Source organism: Rhinatrema bivittatum, chromosome 2, assembly GCF_901001135.1.
Source record: "Rhinatrema bivittatum chromosome 2, aRhiBiv1.1, whole genome shotgun sequence".
Classification (NCBI taxonomy): domain Eukaryota; kingdom Metazoa; phylum Chordata; class Amphibia; order Gymnophiona; family Rhinatrematidae; genus Rhinatrema; species Rhinatrema bivittatum.
This window is the reverse complement of record NC_042616.1, coordinates 804,021,946-804,042,590: the sequence shown is the minus strand read 5'-3', so window position 1 is coordinate 804,042,590 and position 20,645 is coordinate 804,021,946. Positions and strand designations below refer to the sequence as shown.

Here is a 20,645-nt window from a genome sequence, read left to right as displayed (position 1 = left end):
ATATTCACTAATACAAGTAATTGCCCCTAATCAATACCTCTCACATGATATCGCCCTGGTCTGATCACCAATTAATAAAGGTGGAAATAGCCTTCACCAACCAAATCCATAATAGTATAGAGAATATGCTTACTTTTACCTTCAGGAAAAAGATTGAGCTGGAAGTACTTGCTGAAGCAATAGAAAATAAGCTCCATGAATTAAATCAAACCAATTCCACATCGGCTTTTGATTCCTGGGATAAATTTAGTCAATCATTGACATAGCTGAAAACCTTAGTCCTGTCCAGATAAAAACTATAAACAACAAAAGGAATAACTCCAAACTCTCGCTTGATTGCAGCTAGGTAGAGAGTGCATCAAACTAGGTCGCGAGTACAATGTACAGATCTCATCTTTGGGTCCCTTTCCTCACTCCAGATCACATCAAATGTTCACTGATCTGTACTGCGCTGTCCGTACTTCTGACTGTGCATGTAAAACTGCCCCCCAAACCCTAGACCACCACCAAAATCTCACCTCAAGTTGCTAGTTGACCCTCCTTCAATGGAATAGATAGTTGACCTATAGGACACCCTCATAAGGAGTGTCTGTCTCTCTCTCTCTCTCTCCCTCCCTCTCCCTCTCCATGCAAAAATGATGAATCTAGGTCTTAGAGGGGCTTCATAAGCTGCCATACAGGGGCTTACAGCATATTTCCTGCATGCCCTATATTGTGCCATCCCAGGTTTAATATTCATCTGGCCGTGATTTAGAAGACAGGTGTAGCTCCTCATGGAGGAGTCATTTAGAAGCGCTATAATAATGCCATTCTGTCAGTGCTAGCCCATTTTTAAGGAAAACCCGGGGCCTTAATTATAACATTTGATGTGTTCACCTCCTAACACAGACAACCTGTTACGCCAGTCTGTGGATGTCCCAATCCTTAAAACCTGTGTCAGGCAGGCAATTATATCTCTGCAAGCCTGTGAGCTCACTGAGTGGGGATATATAAGGGTTTGCCATCAGGAGCCCTAGTTCATGTGCCATCTGTGAGGATCCTCTGAGGATGAAAGCATTCCCAGTCCTTGTGTGGGTGGCGCCGCTGTTCATAGAGCTTGGTAAGATGCCCAATGAATTCCCCTTTAACGCTGAAGGAAAACGCACAGAGGGAAAGGTAGAGGAGTGTACCCGAGTGTGTAATAACGGGGCAAATTAATTTGCCCCATTTTCAGATGGAGCAGGGGCCTACAATGAACACCGTAGGCGGGGGTCACAGGCTCAGAATTGCTTTTTTTCCAGGCTAAGTTTGAAAACACATCAGATAGTAGCTGAATGTCATCTTTTACAAAAGTAGGTTATTTAGGATGTGGGGATGAATCAAACCCCCTCGCCCCAATGATTTTTTAACAGCTCTGTTTTCTTTTCCTTGTTGTCCGTCAGACAGGGAATCCTGTTCTGTTAACAGGTTTCTTCTCTCGTTGGGTCTCGCAGGACGGCAGGCCTCATTCCGTATAACAAGCCAGACTTCCCCCACCCCAAAGTACTTCCTTCTCTAGTTAAGTCTTTATTCTAACAGCCACATTTTTCTCTGATAAGTTCACTTTGCACCACATGTGTTGAATCCTGACTGGTATATCACTCAGAAAACCCACTGTATTATATTCCTCCCTTACTGTAGTTTGGTGCGAGGGAAATTTCCTGGTATAGCATTTTTATTTAATAGCAGGAGAATTTTCAAAGGAGTTAGTGCATGCAAATGTAACATACTACCGTAACGATTTTCATAACGCCATTTACTAGTATTAAGTGCAGTTAAAGCGGGTAAAACGTATTGACAATTCAATGGCATGTCCTGTCGCAGTTTGCAAAAGCCGGATAACGTGTCCCATATATTCAGCGAGATAAACAGCCTGCTGCGTATGCTATGCTAAAATTATCTAGCTACGTGTAGCCAGAAAACTAAAAACCTAACCAGCTATGTTTGGATATAGCCGGTCAGACTTTTTTAGTTATTCGGCCTTGTGTAAGTGCTTCCGGAGACATTAAGGGGGTTGGATATAGCTTTTATGAACCTGAACCAGTGGAAACCTTCTAGTTAGGAAAAGGCTTGGTGGTGCTGTCCCTGACAGTGGGCAGTCTGGGTCATTTGGAAGTCCCCCCAGCAGATCCTCATGGGAAGATCCCTTCCCTGCCGCTCATTCCCAGAAATAGGAAGCGGCCTTGCCCACGTCGGCCTCGCCTATGATCGTCAATGGGCCTGTCCTCTGGGAATCTGTCCAAACCTTTTTAAAAACCTCGACGGCATCTCCTAACAGCGAATCTCTCAGCCTAAACTGTGCGTGGACGGGAGAAAATAAAATGCTTTTCTTAAATTTGTTTAAAATCTGCTACCAGATTAGTTTAATGGGGCGTCACCGGTCCTACTACTATTCAAAAGGTTAAATAGCCATTCCCTATTAATCTGTCCCACACCGCTCATGAGTTTATAAATCTCCATCATATCCCCTTGCAGATATCCCTTCTCTACACCTCCCGCCAGGTTAAACGTAAGCTCTTGTACTGGGCACACTGGTTGTCAATACTTGGTAACTCCCTGCTGGTATTCTAAGGGGTGGGGGGTGGTGATGTGACTGTGTAAAAAGTATTTTGGTCCAAGTATGAGGTTTTTTTCCTTCATATTTTGTGAAAAAGATAGGAGTTGATTTTTCTCTCATTTTCTTTTCCTTGTCGTCCTTTGGGTTGTCATTTTTTTCTCTCATGTTGGGTTCCCTCTCTGCTTTGTGTACTTACAGACATCGGTGTGGTCTGTAACGAATGGAATATGGTGTGAAGTTACCCGCTTTGGGGGCAATTTTGTAACAGTCCGCCCAGATTGTAAGGTAACTGCCCGCATACCTTACACCATTTTCAAAGTGAAAGTCTGCGTGTAAATCCCTCTAACCCGCCTTGAAGCAGCTGACCAGCCAATTAAAGAAGAATAGAAATATTAGATTAAGTTTGTATAGTGCTGCGTACGTCTAGCAGTACTACAGAAACGATAAGCGGTAATAATAGATATAACTAAACTGTCTTTTGGCCTTCTGCCTTGTCTGCTCTTTTGTTTGCCTGCACTATAGGAGGTCGGATTAAATTAGTTTCTTTGAAGATGTTTATTTAACTGATTGAGATTAACCTGAAGATCTTTACACGTGGTGAAAGGAAGGTTGTCAGGCATCATCTCTGCCCACTGCCTGTGTACTGAAAAAGCACAATTTCACTTTCCCAAGGACATTTTCATGATCTTTGATATTTCTGGATGTACCGTATTTATTTTGAAACGTGTATGAAAGGAGGCGCGTTGTCGAAGCATATTCATGTTTTCAAAAGCGACCCGATCAATTGAAAAGAACAAAGTGTGGCCATCATACTTTGTTGGATGGGACGGGGAAAACCTAGAGGAAGTAGAAGAGCAGTGGGCAAAAGGTAAAGGAGATAATGTAACGGCAACTGTTAGGAAAGTAAATAAAGGGAAGAGGAATAAGAGGCCGCTTTTGTTTTCTAAAGAAATAGCAGAAAAAGATAAGGAAAAAAAGGTGAGCACTGATAAAATACAAGAGATCACGGAAAGAGGAAGACAGGTGACAATATCTGGAAAAGCTAAGAGAAGCTGGGAAAGCAGTCAGGAGGGCGAAGGTGGAAATGGAAGAAAAAACAGCTAATAAAGCAAAATGGGGGAACGAGACTTTTTTTGGATAGGTTAGTGATGGAGGGAAGTGCAAAAGCGGCATTGTGAGACTCAGAGGTGAATGGCAGGAATATGTGGAGCCTGACAAGGAAAAAGAGAAATTGCTTAACAAATAGTTCTGTTCAGTGTTCACTGGGGAAGGACCAGGAATAGGACTACAGAAGACGGACACAAATAGGATTAGAAGCAAAGTAAATTATTTTCAGCAGACTGTACTTGTGAGAAGCCAGCTAAATTAAAAGCACATGAGGCAATGGGACTGGACAGGATACGTCCGAGGTGGGTATTAAGGGAAGTTAGAGAAATCCTTGCCGCTCCACTGGCTGATATTTTCAGTGCTTCTTTACTGTCAGGAGTAGTTCCAGAGAACTGGAGACAGGCAGATGTGCTTCCTCTAAGGAACTAAGGAGAAGGCTGGCAACCTCAGATCTGTTAAGTCTGACCCCCTATAGTGAGCAAATTAACGGCATCGCAGTTTCTGGAATCCAATGGCGTACAAGATCTGAAGCAGCAGGGTTTTAGCAGAGGCAGGTCTTTTAAGTTGAATAATCGGATCCATTTCTTTGATCAGGTGACCAGATAGTTGGACCAGGGGAGAGTACTAGATGCAGTGCACTTGGCTTTGACACGGTGGGGCTTAGGTGACTTATAAATAAGTTAAGCGTCCTTGGTACGGGCCTTAAAGTGACTGACTGGGTTAGAAATTGGTTGAATGGGAGGTGACAAAGGGGAGTGGTAAATGGAGTTCACTCCGAAGAGAAGGCTGTTTCTACTGGTGTGCTGCAGTCCTCTAGGCCAGTTGTTTTCAACATTTTTGAAAATGACATTGCAGAAGAGTTACTGGGAAAGTGTTGTTTTTTTTTACACAGATGATGCAAAAATCTGCAACAGGGTAAGCACCCAAGAATATGTGGAAACATGAAGACCGATCTAGCAGAGCTTGAAAGACGGTCTAGAGTCTGGATGGGTTTAGGGTGAATGGGGGTATAGTCAGACGTAATCAAAGGCAATATTTCTTTACACAGAGGGTGGGGAATGCATAGAGCACCCTCCCAGTGGTGATGGGGGTGACAAGGACAGTATCTGAATTCAGGAAAGCATGGAATAAGTTTTACAGCACAGAGGTTCTCTGAGGGAGTAGTAGGGATAGCAGAGCTGAGTAGTTGGCATGGATGGGCAGACTGGATAGGCCGTATGATCTTTCTCTGCAGACATTTATTTATTTATTTTTAATTTTTATATACCGGAATTCCTGTATGCAATACAAATCAATCCGGTTTACAAGTAACGAAAAGGTTGCCCTGGTCTGGGAGGTTAGACCTGGGTTTTTTTTGAAACATAAAGACATGTCTTTATGTTTCAATATCACATATAATGCAGAACTAAATGCAAACTCTAATAGTCACACAAGCACGTGACATATAAGAATTTGATAGATATTATCGGTGCTTGACAGCCAAAGCACCTAGCTTGGACACTTGGAGATTTGTCAGTTTTATTAACAAGCAGCAGCTGACCAGAGACTTAAATGGATCAGCCACAGAAGGCTTATTCTCCCTCAGGAGAGGAATACATTGAAAGGCTCAGAGAAGGAAAGAGAGAGAGATTAGTAATCCCGACTCAGAAAAAGAAGTGCTTACAGATTACTAACCCCAGCTCAGGAAAGGAACCATGTGTAGCTTACTGAATCCCAGTTTAGAATATCAGTGACAGATCCATAATGGCAGAGGTCAGACTCAGCTGTGGGGATCTTGACCCATTAGCGAGTCAAAGCAGACTTTAATTAGGTCAGAAGATACAGCCCCCATCACAAGTCACCCAACCAGGAATATCAAAAGTACTTTGCAGATTCTTTACATATCCCACAATTATAAAAAATAAAAAAAACAAACAAAAAAGAAACCCTTGTTTTGAGTTCAGTTTCAAAGCCGCTTCAATTTGTTAATTCTGGCAATTCTGACATAACCGGGAAGGCGAAGTTCCACCAACCCTCTGCGCCGGGACAATGCTGCCCACAGGACGCACGTGGCGGCCCTCGTCATCTCTCCAGTGACATTAACCTTTCGTGCCACTTTCTGCAAGCGCCCAGGTGGGTGTTAACGTAGGAGTCTTGCCCAAACCGTGCTTCTCTGCTCTCTGTGCCAATAATGGTTGCTTTGCTTTACCTCCGAGGTGGGGTGCATTCTTGCTTGGGAGAAATGGTGCTGGGAAAGTGCCAAGATCGACAGGCATCAGGTTCTCCCGCTTCCTGGCTGTGAGCCAGTCCAGATATCCCAACCCAAAGGCAAGAGCAGCCAAGAGTTTATTTAGCTTTGTTTATTTAGATTTTGCTGTATATTCCGCCTTTCTAAAATAATGCGCAGGGCAGATTATAACATCAAATAGATATTACATAATAAAGCATGCCAATATAAAATCAATACAATGCAACAAACATAAAATATAAAAATATAAAACAAATCTCAGAACAACATTTAAATAAATGTTAAAACATTTGGGGGCGGATTTTAAAAGCCCTGCTCGCATAAATCCGGGCGGATTTACGCGAGCAGGGCCTTGCGTGCCGGCGCACCTATTTTTCATAGGCCTGCCGGCGCGCGCAGAGCCCCGGGACTCACGTAAGTCCCGGGGTTTTTTGTCGGGGGCGGGGCCGATCGACGCGGCGTTTTGGGGGCGGGACGCGGCGGGCCCGGGGGCGTGGTTTTGGCCCGGGACGGTCCGGGGGCGAGGCCGCGCCCTCCGGAACCGCCCCCGGGTCGCATCTTAGCGCGCCAGCAGCCCGCTGGCGCGCGTGGATTTACACCTCCCTTTGGGAGGCGTAAATCCGTCGACAAAGGTAGGGGGGGGGTTTAGATAGGGCCGGGGGGGGAAGGTGAGGGGAGGGAACGGAGGCAGGCTGCGCGGCTTGGCGCGCGCCGGCTGCCCAAAATCGGCAGCCTTGCGCGCACCGATCCTGGATTTTAGCAGATACGCGCGGCTACGCGCATATCTACTAAAATCCAGCGTACTTTTGTTTGCGACTGGTGCGCCAACAAAAGTACGCGAACGCGCATTTTTTTAAAATCTACCCCATAAAGCATACTAATGCAGCTTACGTAAATGAAAACAAGGACCCTGGGTAGAACTGAAAATGTCTTGGAGATCTATCATGCAACACGCCTTCCAGAAGAATTTACTACACAAAATAAAAATATATACGGATCATCCTCCGGGAAGTGTAACAGCGCTATATTAAAAATGTAGGTTTTTGCTGCCTTGATACATTTGAAATGATTGCACAACGGATCACACAGCTCCATGGATGGGGAGCAGCACAGGAGACGGGCTTTTTCAGAAGAACATTCTAGCTTTGCTTCAGGTGGAGACGGGATGTGTCAAAGGCCCTCCCGAGTATCTCGCAGAGGCCTCGCAGGAGAGAATGAGGGGAACCAGACTGTTCAAGGCTTTTAAAGCCAGAATTGGTATTTTAAGCTGAGCTCTGCTACAGTTTGTTTTTGAGGTTGTGAATAAACATGTGGATAAAGGTGAGAGAGAGCTGATATAGCATGTCTGGAATCCCAGAAAGCATTTGGCTAAGTCCCTCATGTGAGACTTCTTAGGAAATTAAAAAGTCATGGGATAAGGGGCGGTGTTCCTTTTTGGGGACCGCAAACTGTTTAAAAGACAGAAAACAGAGAGCAGGGCTAAATGGCAATTTTCACAGCGAAGAAAGGGAAAAAGTGGCGTGCCCCAGGGATCCGTACTAGGATCATTGCTTTCTAACATATTCATAATGACCTGGAGACAGGAAGAAAGAACGAGGAAATCAAATTTACTGATGACACAAAATTATTCAAAGTTGTTAAATCACAAGAGAATTATGAGAAATTGCAAGAGGACATTGCAAAACTGGGAGACTGGGCATGCAAATGGCAAGTGGAATTTAATGTGGACAAGTGCAAAGTGAATGAGTTAGGGAAGAGAAACCCAAATTATATTTACACAATGAAAGGTTCCACATCAGGAGTCACCACTCAGGAAAAGGATCTAGGCATTAGGGATGTGAATAGGGCTTCGGACGATTGAAAATATCGGACGATATTTTCAAAATTGTCAGAAATCGGGGGCTCCCGATAAGAGAACCCCATGATTTTGTTCCTGGGGTTCTCTTATTGTTTTGGGGGAGGGCGGGAAAAACGGCACACCAAAACAATCCCTAAACCCACCCCGACCCTTTAAAACTGTTCCCTTAGCTTCCCCCACCCTCCCAAACCCCCCCCCAAACATTTTACATGTACCTGGTGGTCCAGTGGGGGTCCCGGGAGCCATCTCCCGCTCTCGGGCCGTCGGCTGCCACTAATCAAAATGGCGCCGATGGCCCTTTGCCCTTACCATGTGACAGGGTATCCGTGACATTGGCCAGGCCCTGTCACATGGTAGGAGTAATGGACGGCCAAGATGGCGCCGGCCGTCCATTACTCCTACCATGTGACAGGGCCTGGCCAATGTCACGGATACCCTGTCACATGGTAAGGGCAAAGGGCCATCGGCGCCATTTTTATTAGTGGCAGCCGATGGCCCCGAGAGCGGGAGATCACTCCCGGGACTTCCACTGGACCACCAGGTACTTGTAAAAAGTTTTGGGGGGGTTCGGGAGGGTGGGGAAAGCTAAAGGAACAGTTTTAAAGGGTCGGGTGGGTTTTATTGTTTATCGGCTTGGGTGCAGCCGATAAACAAAACCGCGATTGGGCCGCACAAAAAAAAATTAACGATGTGAATCGGAACCGGAATCGGAACTGATTCCGGTTCCGATTCACATCTCTACCAGGTATCATCATTGATAATACGTTGAAATCTTCTGCTCAGTGTTCAGTAGCAGCCAAGAAAGCAAATAGAATGCAAGGGATTATTAGGAAAGGAATGGAGAATAAAACTGAGAATATTATGATGCCTCTATCGCTCCATGATGAGACCACACCTTGGGTATTGTGTTCAGTTCTGGTCATTGCATCTAAAAAAAGATATAGCAGAATTAGAAAAGATACAGAGAAGAGCGACCAAGATGATGAAGGGGATGGAACCATTCACTTATAAAGAAAGGCTAAAGAGGTTAGGACTGTTCAGCTTGGAGAAGAGATGGCTGAGGGGGGATATGATAGAGATCTATAAAATGAGTGGATTGGACGGATAAATGTGAATCAGTTGTTTACTCTTTCAAAAAGTACAAAGACCAGGGGACACGCAATAAAGTTACTAGATGATGCATTTAAGATAAATAGGAGAAACTATTGTTTTAGTTAATGCATAATTAAACTCTGGAATTCATTGCCAAAGGATGTGGTAAAAGCTGTTAGTGTAGCTGGGTTTAAAAAGGGTTTGGACAAGTTCCTGGAGGAAAAGTCCATAAACCATTACTAAAGTGGACTTGGGGAAATCCACTGCTTGTCCCTGGTAAAAGCAGCTTGGAATCCATTGAATTTTTGGGATCCTGCCAGGTACTTGTTTCCTGGACTGGCCACTGCTGGAAACAGGATACTGGGCTTGAGGGACGTTTCCTCTTACTCAGTATGGCAAAGCTTATGTTCTTATGTTCATATAGGCAACCAGTGCAAATGTTTTAATGTTGGGGTGATATGAGTTCACAATTTACAGCTGGCTAATAGACAAGCCAATGTATTTTGAATTATTTGAAGTTTATGATTCATTTTTGAGGGCAACATAGTAGTTACAGTGATTGAATCAGTCTAACTGAATCATAATGTGCTTAAAATTGTCTTAGTTGACAAATATATCATAGTTAATAAAGAAAACACAAGACTGATTACCACCAATACTTACTAGCAAGAGAACCATTACTTATAGGAAATGGAATTTATTAAAACCAGTATGAAATAGAATTGTCATTGTACTATTATTATTTTATTTATTTATTAAATCTTATATTCCGCAATATTCATAATGATCAGTGTGGATCACATAAAACATACATAATTAAAAAATAACAGAAAAATAAAATAATATTAAAACATACATTTACAATTAATAGAGTATACAATTATAAAATAGGAGCATGCATTTTCAAAATGTTATTGCGCAAGTCATTGCTTTTACAGTTTCTTAAGCTGCTGCCCTTGAATTCTCTGTGCAGAGACCCACTTGCTCCCTATGACAGAGCAAATGCCTCACAAGAGGGCCTGTTGCAGCCGGCAGGAATAGATAGCGGGATGATGCCGTCGTCATTCTGCGTTGGTGGTGCTCTAATGAAGCACAGAATATAAATCAATCAAAGGAACAGATAAATAGCGGTGCATTGTTTTGGATGCAAGACCACAGAGGGCTCTGGATGAGAAGAGAAAGAACGAGTTTTATTATTCCATGGGTCTAGAAGTTTCTGGCCCCCTTTTTGGGAAGTTCAGGAGTTGGAACTAACTCAAGACGTCCAGTTCCGATTTTCCTCTGTTTGATTGTATTTTTGGGAACTGGAGTGTTTTGCCAAAATGGGGCCTGGAAAGCACCCAGAGCCTGGTTGTGAGAGAAGGAGCGAGTCTTGCATGAACTCGTCCAGTTCTTGCACCGGGTGCTACGATTTTCCCTGGGGAGTTTGGAAGAGAGAGCGCCAGTCTGGTACTTACATCATGAGGAGTCAAGAGCAGTCAAAAGAGAGACAGAGCAAGGAAAGAGGAATGTCTCCCTTGGAGTACATATACTAGAAGAGCCCACAGGCATCGGGACCTGGCTTCCAAACTGGTCTCCAGCCTAATCTGAGACCCAGGCCGGGCTGGGCTCCAGCCTAATCTGAGACCCAGGCATCGGGACCCGGCCTGACCGCGGCTTCTGATTCCCAACCAATAAGGTAAGTAATTTGGGGGGGGGGGAGGGGGGGCTGGGCCTTTGCTTGGGTCTCAGATGATGCCCCAATGTCATCCCTGGCCTAGACCGCAACGCCAATGTCATTCTCGGGCCTAGGCCATGGCCCCTGCTTTGGGCTTCATCCTATGCTGTAGTAGACGATGCCCCAGCTTCGCTCCTAGGCCTTGGTTTAGGCCCCTGCTTTGGGCCTTGTTCTATGCCCTAAGCAAGAAGCCGGCCTCAGGCCTAGGCGTAGGCCTGACTGGAAGTTTTAAACTAATTAAACAAATAAGATTTGTTTAATTTAGTAGGCCCCTCAGTTCATTTCATGGCTCCCCCAAATGAAACGAATTGCCCCTTCTTCGTTATGTTTTGCAAATTCATTTAAAACGAATGCATATCCCTAGAAACCATACTAATAAAAAGAATACATATTTCTAAACAGCAGGCATATAAAAAACCCAATAAGTAAAACTAATAAGGATAAAAAAAAAATCCCCTGCTGTCCAGACCTGGGAACTTTTGATTCCAGTCACCCTAAGATTGCTGTGAATTAGTGGAGGTGCACAAACTTTCTTTTCTCTCTCATATAAACACACACTAACACACTTGTTAATTCTCTCTCACATGCACACACACACGTGCTCTATCACACTCATTAGATTTCACACACGCTCCCTCACACTATAGGTGTGAGGGAGCGTGTGTGATGTTTGTGTAATGGGTGCATGGGTACCCCCAATACTGAGAAAAAGAAATATGTTGAGTTTAGCATCCCCAATTGTGTTTAAAATTTGCCTCCCAGCCTCACACACATATGCTCCCTTTCACACAAACACATATACCCATACACGTTCCCTCTCACACATGCTCCCAAACATGCTCTCCACACACAGACTTGCTCAGTGACGCTGGACCTGTCTTCTGCTGCTCTCTGCAGGCGGCTGACAGGGCTCTCCGCTTTGGCAGTTGGTAGGATGGGCTACACCAGCAGTCCTGACAGGGCTTTTGTTCATCTGTTGGCAGGAGGCCTTGACAAGACTTCTCCTCTTCATTGCCCCTCAAGGGTTGGCACTATAAGCAACTGCCTGGTTCATCTAATGGAAGGGCCAACCCTAGAGGGAGCAGGGAGGGCTGGAGTGCTGGCACTAATATTGTATTTTATGATTTCCTTAGCAGGGGTTGAGGGGGCCTCAGCCAGCAGGGGTTTGATATATTTTTGGTATGGGAGGGAGGAGTGGGAATCAGGCTGGAAGGTCTATGGTTACATTTTTTTTCAATACAAATGCCACTTAACCAGCTATCTTTTGAAGATATCCAGTTAAGTAGCAGGTTATCCGGCCACACAAGGCAAATTAAATTTAGACTTGCTCTGAGGTAGCTCTAAAGTTACCTGCCTAACTGGCAGAATCCTTATATAATATCGGGCGATATACCCTATTTAATGCACGTTAGAACACTACACGGCTTAATGCATCACCCACTAACAGGGTCATTTATCAAACAGCATGCAATAAATACCGCATCGCAAAATGTGTATGCAAATTTTAAAATTCTATTCGGGTGGGAGGGGTTTGGGCAGAGTAAATGGAAATGAGGGTGAGTTAGCATGGCGTGCTATAGAGTAACCCGCAGCAGCGACGCAGGTTTTAACGCCAGAAATAACTGCACTTTTTTTTCTGTCGCTTGTGCTTGCGTTAGCGGCCAAAAATGTTTTTATCGCATTTGAGAGAGAGAGAGTGAGTGAGAGAGAACCTCTGCGGAGGCTCACGTATAAATTAACTTTTTATACCACCGTAAGCAGGCGCATTATGAACTCGGGGTGAGGTGTTGGCGGTGGTGGAGGTTTTGGGCGGCAGTTTGACATGCGCAGTCAGAGGTACGAACAGCACAGTGGACATCAGTGAAGATTTTCTGTCATTTGGAGTAAATAAAGGTACAAAGAGAGAAGCTGGGAATCCAGCACCAGGTCTCAGAAGAGGCGATAACAAAGAACGTGCTGGTACTGTGTACTGGCATCCGGTTTTATATGTTTTAAAGACATTTTGCAGAGTTGGAGGTGGTGCGGCGCCTTTAATTCTAAATTCGTTCACCTTTGCGCACCGGTGTCAGTGCGGTCATGCTCTGTTACGATCGATGAACTCATATTTATTTACTTAAAGTTAGTCATGCAGGAGTCGGAAAATGCAAATCAGGTAAAGGAAAAAATAAACCAACCAAAAACACGGTGCAGCAGATTTGCGCTGTAATTTGATGTTGTCTGGTCAATGGAGCGAGAGGAGGGAAATGCACACAGGGCTGTGGCGCTCTTGGGGCACTCGTGCTTCACCGTTTGGCTACCCCCGTTTTGCAGAGAACGATAATGAGTGTACCGTTTCCTCTTGCAGCTGGCTCTCTGCAGTGCTACACCTGTCAGTCTCCAACTCCCTCCCTGCTGTGCACAAACATCAGGAACTGCACCAGCACCCAAACTGCCTGCAAGACGTTTATCTACGAAACAGGAGTTGGTAAGCATCAGCCATCTCAGCCGGGCTCAGCCAGCCTAAAATCCGGCAGCAGCTAACTTCTTTCTCCTCTTGTGTCTCTCACAGCTCCCGCTGGCTCACTGCGTAGGTGTGTGTGTGTGTGTGTGTGTGTGCTTGTCTCTCTCTCACCTACTGTCCTCTCTCTCCTTGTTTCTCTCTCACACCGTCCTTTCTCTCTTTCCTTGTGTGTCTCTCTCACACAGTGTCCTCTCTCTCCTTGTGTCTCTCTCTCTCACACCGTCCTCTCTCTATTTCCTTGTGTGTCTCTCTTACACTGTCCTTTCTCTCTCTCTCTCCTTGTCTCTCTCTCTTACACCATCCTTTCTCTCTCTCTCTCTCGTGTCTCCCTTTCCCACCATTCTCTCTCTTTCTCTCTCTCCTTGTGTGTCTCTCTCCTCATATCTCTCTCACACAGCTTTCACTGGCTCTCTGCCTGTGTGTGTGTGTGTGTGTGTGTATGCTTGTCTCTCTCACACCATCTTCTCTCTCTTTCCTTGTGTGTCTCTCTCTTCATATCTTTCTCCCTCACACAGCTCTCACTGGCTCACTGCCTGTCTATGTGTGTGTGCTTGTCTCTCTCACACCATCCTCTCTCTCTTTCCTTGTGTGTCTCTCTTCATATCTCTCTCTCTCACAGCTCTCACTGGCTCACTGCCTGTGTGTGTGCTTGTCTCTCTCACTCCATCCTCTTTCTCTTTCCTTGTGTGTCTCTCTCTTCATATCTCTCTCTCACAGCTCTCACTGGCTCAATGCCTGTGTGTGTGCGAGTGCTTGTCTCTCTCACACCATCCTCTCTCTTAAGAACATAAGAAAATGCCATACTGGGTCAGACCAAGGGTCCATCAAGCCCAGCATCCTGTTTCCAACAGTGGCCAATCCAGGCCATAAGAACCTAGCAAGTACCCAAAAACTAAGTCTATTCCATGTTACCATTGCTAATGGCAGTGGCTATTCTCTAAGTGAACTTAATAGCAGGTAATGGACTTCTCCTCCAAGAACTTATCCAATCCTTTTTTAAACACAGCTATACTAACTGCGCTAACCACATCCTCTGGCAACAAATTCCAGAGTTTAATTGTGTGTTGAGTGAAAAAGAACTTTCTCCGATTAGTTTTAAATGTGCTACATGCTAACTTCATGGAGTGCCCCCTAGTCTTTCTATTATCCGAAAGAGTAAATAACCGATTCACATCTACCCGTTCTAGACCTCTCATGATTTTAAACACCTCTATCATATCCACCCTCAGCCGTCTCTTCTCCAAGCTGAAAAGTCCTAACCTCTTTAGTCTTTCCTCATAGGGGAGCTGTTCCATTCCCCTTATCATTTTGGTAGCCCTTCCCTGTACCTTCTCCATCGCAATTATATCTTTTTTGAGATGCGGCGACCAGAATTGTACACAGTATTCAAGGTGCGGTCTCACCATGGAGCGATACAGAGGCATTATGACATTTTCCGTTTTATTCACCATTCCCTTTCTAATAATTCCCAACATTCTGTTTGCTTTTTTGACTGCCGCAGCACACTAAACCGACAATTTCAATGTCCACTCCCTTCTACTGAGAAAATTGTCCATTTAATCCTACTCTCTGTTTCCTATCTTTTAGCCAGTTTGCAATCCACGAAAGGACATCGCCACCTATCCCATGACTTTTTACTTTTCCTAGAAGCCTCTCATGAGGAACTTTATCAAACGCCTTCTGAAAATCCAAAAAGTGAAGCAGACTTGTGAGGCAAGACTTGCCTTGGGTAAAGCCATGCGGACTTTGTTCCATTAAACCATGTCTTTCTATATGTTCTGTGATTTTGATGTTTAGAACACTTTCCACTATTTTTCCTGGCACTGAAGTCAGGCTAACCGGTCTGTAGGTTCTCGGATCGCCCCTGGAGCCCTTTTTAAATATTGGGGTTACATTAGCTATCCTCCAGTCTTCAGGTATAATGGATGATTTTAATGATAGGTTACAAATTTTTACTAATAGGTCTGAAATTTCATTTTTTAGTTCCTTCAGAACTCTGGGCTATATACCATCCGGTCCAGGTGATTTACTACTCTTCAGTTTGTCAATCAGGTCAACCACATCTTCTAGGTTCACCGTGATTTGATTCAGTCCATCTGAATCATTACCCATGAAAACCTGCCTCTCTCTGTCATTTTTTGACATGTGGCCTATAGAACAGAAAATAATATTCTTGGTGAGGCCTCCCCAGTGACCTGCATTATGCCATGGCCACTTCCTTTTTTTCTGCTGATTATGCCCTCTCCTGACACATTCCAGCATTCTTCTGGCTCTAGCCAATGCTTTGCCACACTGTCTCGCTACCTTGAGATCATCAGACACTACCATCCCCGGGTCTCTCTCGTGGTTGGTGCACATTTATTTATTTATTTAAAAAAAAAAATCTTAACAGCACTATTGACCTTTCTAGGCTTCTCAACCATCATCTCATACAGCTCCTTCAGATGTCTACACTCCAAATGCCCGTCTCTGCACTTTATTTGCATTAAATCTTAACTGGCAAGCATTTTACCAGTCTCCATGTTAAATTAGATCACTTCTCATTTTGCCACTCTTACAGATCTTTAGTGTCATCCACCAAAAGACAAGACTTTCCTTCTAACCCTTCCCCAAAGATATGCAGATATTAAAGGCCTGTGCCTCAGACAGTAGCACCATTTTGGAGATCAATACATGCATCGTTGTTTGTCACTTTTTCTCCTAGGTTTTCCCTTTCACGATGACAAGAGTATCATCACCTACTGCGCTGAAGAGTGTATCCCGACCAACTTGGACTGGTTTGCCGTAAGGCGTCCGATTTTATGTTGCAGCTCTGACCTTTGCAACCAGCCTAGCATTAGAAGTGGGGCCATCAGTGTGCATCTTGGCTGCCTGGCAGCGGCAGCCACCAGTCTCTTAAGTACCCTACTGAGACCTGGGCCCTTCTTGTGAGGCATCGCGTTGGCACACAGTGCATGCTATCTTGCAATGTACATCGTGTTCAGAAGTTATCGCAGGGAGTTTTATTGACTTATTGTTTTCACAATGCAGATGATGGTTGTGGTGCAAAACAAGTCAAAAGATCGATGACGCAGTGGATTGATTTATTTTGCTGCCACGGATTATCCTGGACATTTCTATTGATGCTCTCCAACTCAGTATTTTCCAGTCCAGCCGTTGAGGTCTGGTTTGCAAATATTGCAAATATCTCATGCAGACTCATGGCAGATAGCTTGAAAGCCAGACTAATTAGGCATGCTCCAGGATGGTTTTGGCAACAGCAGTTTTAACATTATGTGTCCCCGGATAAAGCCAGCCCCTTATACATAGAATTCATGTAACAGGGGTATAAAGAAGCAGCTTTGTACCTGCAGTAGATTATCAAATGATTATTATGTTCAGATGCTCTAATGTGATTTGTGCTGCTAATTGTCATTAGAGTTATAATGTAGGTTCTTATTTTGCTTTGTTTGTATTTGTTACAATTGTGCATGTCTGTTGTAATCTGCGTTGAACAGTCGATGTTGGGCATTAAGGACGATCAAATGAATAAATAAATCACACAAGAGTGACACCTACTGGCAGGATGCGGGGCCCACAGTGGGCGGAGTTCTGAGGAAGCGCTGCTGTCCCCAGACTAGGTACCTTTGGGGGTGGGCTTATAAAACAGGGGGAAAAAAAATCTCCAGGTACTTGCAAATGAAGCCTGATGACGCCAGTTCCCGACCCCACTGGTTCCAACTGAGTTGGAAGCCCAAAAGAGCAGGGGGAACCCACCAGATCAGAAAAAAAAAAGTATGACTTATTTGCTGGGGGGAGGGGGACGAGGGTTCGATGGTGAAGATTTACTGCCGTTACGAAACTTAAAGCAGGACCTTAGGACCCTTCTAGGTAGAGTAAAGAGCAGAATATGTAGGTGGGGAAAGAATGACGAGTGCCCTTAAGTCCTGTTTCTGCTGCAGGGGGGCATTAGCAGCTCCCCTATAACTCCTCGACTGCTCTCCCTGCTTCATGTTCATGAGATGGAATGTAGTTTTCTCATCTGAAAAAACAATGCCGCTGACGGATCAAGTCGTTTCGGCGGTGCTGGTGTAAGTTGGCAGTGGGTATGTTTTTTCATTGATCTGACTTTTTGTGCGCGAATTATGTAGGTTTGTGATTATTATTTTATGGATGTTTTGCTTGTTCTCCGCGCATGACAGGTACTGGGAAGATGTGTGGCATAAAAAGTTACAAATAATTAAATAAATACTCTTGAAACGCCAAGCCAATGGAAATGAGCAAATTGAGCTGCCTGCCCCTCCCTGTTTGATCCGAAGGGATAATCCGGCTGGGCCTTGGGCAGATTTGCCACATGCAGCTGAAGGTTATCCACGCTGCATCACGTGACCACACCTGATTTTATAGCACTGGGTACGTACATCCATTGGCTGTTGCAATGCTGGCTGATGGAACTGGCATGATGGTAAGTGCTGTACACTGCCATGCAGAGGGCCTCGGTTTGAGGCCTGGGTCAAGCTGCCTGTTCCCCTGGCCAGCAGAGGGTGGGAATGCTGTGGAAGGGGCACTTGGTCTTATTATTGCATTTTATAATGGAAACACGTTTATCAGCTTCCATTTGTCGCATTCTACTGAAGCCATGTTATGCGATTAAAGTATTTAACTACAGTACCTGAATGCAATCCGATTTAAAATGCCGAAAAGCGGAATATAAAAATCAGATAAATAAGTATTTGACTCCATTCTACTGTCCTCTGAGAGGTAAACTGTGGCAGCAGATGTTAAGTCCCCTACAGGATGGATTTATAGACTGCTAAAGAACAGACGAGAAGCAGGTCAGGGATGAGTTTAGGCATCTACTTTCAGGTAACATAAGTAACAAGGAAGACAGATCAGCAGTGAAGTTGGCCATAGTGATTCAGTAGTTCAAGTCCTGACTCAAAGTTTATTAAAGCTCATACATGAGTTTGATAAAAACCAGAATCAAGCATAGTACTGAGGTTTCTTGGCAAGAAAGTTGAGTGATCTTCACATTGCTGGGAATATTTCCTTGTTCCCAGCAACACCTTTTGACTAGTCTTCCAACCAATCAGGGGCAAGGTTCAAGAGGCTATCCTTGAAATTATTGACCAGGGACTTTGGTCTGTGTTTTCCAATTAGTCCACAGGCCAGGGCATCCACTGTCCAACTCGTGCTATCCTTAGTTCAAGCTCCATGGTGAACAGAGCTCACAAAAGGTCACTAAAATCTATTAGTGGGTGACAAGAGAAATCCCATCTCATTGATCTCAAGGCTCATCCATCCAATCTCCCATTGTCTCAAGAATCATAGGCCCCCATCTAATCCATTCTCTGCTGTCTCAGCAGTCAGAAGCCCATGCAGGCCATGCTGTCCTGAATCAATAGTTGCATGACCAATCCAGTCCATTCCATGTTGTCTCATAAGGCCCATCCATACCATTTCCTGCTGCCTCAACAGGCTGGGCCACCTTAACAGCTGTCATCTAATTCAACCTTTCCCACCTCATTGACCTAAATCTACTCATACCGAGCAGGTAGTGGAGATAAAATGAATCACACACAAATGTATACAGTCAAGGGAAAGGTGTGTCGCATAATGAATTGTAGCAAACATCTTCATGATATTTTTAATAAAGACTTCAGAAGTAGTCCACAATCTGATGTAAAGGCAGCAAGCATGTAGACACCTAAATAAGTTCCCAACATGGGGTAAATCACACCTTGCCAGCTCTATTTCAAGATCTGCTCTTATTAAAGACTTCTGGTCATCCCTGTCCCTCCCGACACAGCTATCTGCAAAACAGTCCATGTTGGGTGGACTTATTGTGGAATACAAGTTGCAGTCATTGAGCTTGATTTACATATCTACATGTCTGAAGTCTTTATAAAAATATCATGTAGATATTTGCTACAATTCACTATGCGACACACCTTTCCCTTGACCGAATCTACTCATACCATCTCTGCTTTCTCAGCAGCATTAAATTCTATCCATTATTTGCATTGCATTTCAGAAGCTTCCTGCTTCTTTAAGAGTCTTCTTTATATGCATCCCTGCTCATATATCCCAAGATCATCCAACTTCAGACACTTTGGAATTTGGAAAAGAATAATTTATCTGTGATACTTGGTGTTACAGAGGTGTAACTCCAGGTTACTAATCATTTAGTACTTTCCAGTTGCCCCTATTCATAGAATGATCATGGTTTTGTCTGAGGGATGTATTGAGCAGGCTCAAGGCTGTGTGTGTGTTGATGCTAAGAGAGAGAGACAGAGAGAAGAGCAGGGTAGCTGCATGGTAAAGCACCTTGATGGCTCCTGGAGAAGACTATGCTCATAACCTTCTGGAATACCAGGTGGGAGAAATCTCTAAGAGCAGAGCTGAAGTGCAAGTTAATTCAAGGAGTGCAGATTCTGAGGTACCATTACAGACTCATTCAGACCGATATAGTATGGTGAGCTCGGCCGAGGGCACCATTTAGCATGCGATTTGCTGCGCGTTTTTGACGCGCGTCTATTACCCTTTATACAGTAAGGGGTTTAGCACGTCGAAAACACGCGGCCAAATCCCCCCCCCCCTCGAAAACTAATAGCATTCATCACATGCAAATGCATGTTGACGAGGCTATTAGTTAGTCCCCGGGATACTGAAAGTAAAATGTGTGGCCAAGCCGGAAAAGTGTACAGAAAAACATAAAATACTGCTTTTCTGTACATCCTCCGACTTAATATCCTAGCGATATTAAGTCAGAGGAACCAAAAATTAAAAAGAAAAAATCTGCCCGCTGGTCAGCGGTTAGAAAAACGGATGCTCAATTTTACCGGCATCCGTTTTCCTAACCTGTGGCTGTCAGCGGGTTCGGAAACCAACGCCAGTAAAATAGAGTGTTGGTTGTCAGACCCACTGACAGCCATTTCTGTGCTAATAAGGAGGTGCTAAGGATGCGCTATTGTCCCTAGCGCCTCCTTTTTAGTGCAACCCCTCATTTAAATAAAGAATTACGCGCCCAGGAGAGGTGGCTGGGCGCGCGTCGGGAGAGCGGGCGCTCAATACGGAGCGCCTGCTCTCCCGCGATTTTTACTATATCGGCCTGATTATGTGGCAAGGGCTGAATTGGCTGTTAGCACCCAATGATAATGTACAGCGAAGGATAGAAATTATCCAAGCACCAGGATCAAAGAATCTAAGCACCAGGATCAAAGAAATGTGGATTGTGAAAGTACAGGACGGTGTCTATGGAATCGTGCTGTGTAAAAAAAAAGCAAGTTAGCTTTGACGTAACTAAACGGTTTGGACATTGCTTTATTGATATTCACCAGCTAGAGAGAACAGCAGGCTCAGCAGACCATCCTGTTACCTGCCCACCCCCCACGGGGTGATCCTCACTGAAACAAGGGTGGTGAAGTGTCTGCTCCAAGCACAGGTGAGTTACCAATGGCAGCAACCCGGCTACAGGGGGATTAACCATATTCAGTCCACGTGTCAAAAGTGGTTCTAGTAACCTCTTTTTCTACATTCCCTAAAATTCTGTAAGGATGGTGTCTTTCTGGGGCCAAGACTCTGTTCGTT

General features: G+C 44.5%; 1 protein-coding gene across 1 annotated transcript; it reads left to right on the top strand.

Moving 5' to 3' along the window:
• Positions 1-1,027: 1,027 nt before the first annotated feature.
• On the top strand, positions 1,028-17,259 carry LOC115086295 (ly6/PLAUR domain-containing protein 2-like). The gene is made up of 3 exons (XM_029592723.1): positions 1,028-1,099; positions 12,921-13,040; positions 15,781-17,259. The coding sequence occupies exons 1-3, from the start codon at positions 1,048-1,050 to the stop codon at positions 16,005-16,007; spliced, it is 399 nt and encodes a 132-aa protein (XP_029448583.1). The 5' UTR covers positions 1,028-1,047; the 3' UTR covers positions 16,008-17,259.
• Positions 17,260-20,645: the final 3,386 nt, after the last annotated feature.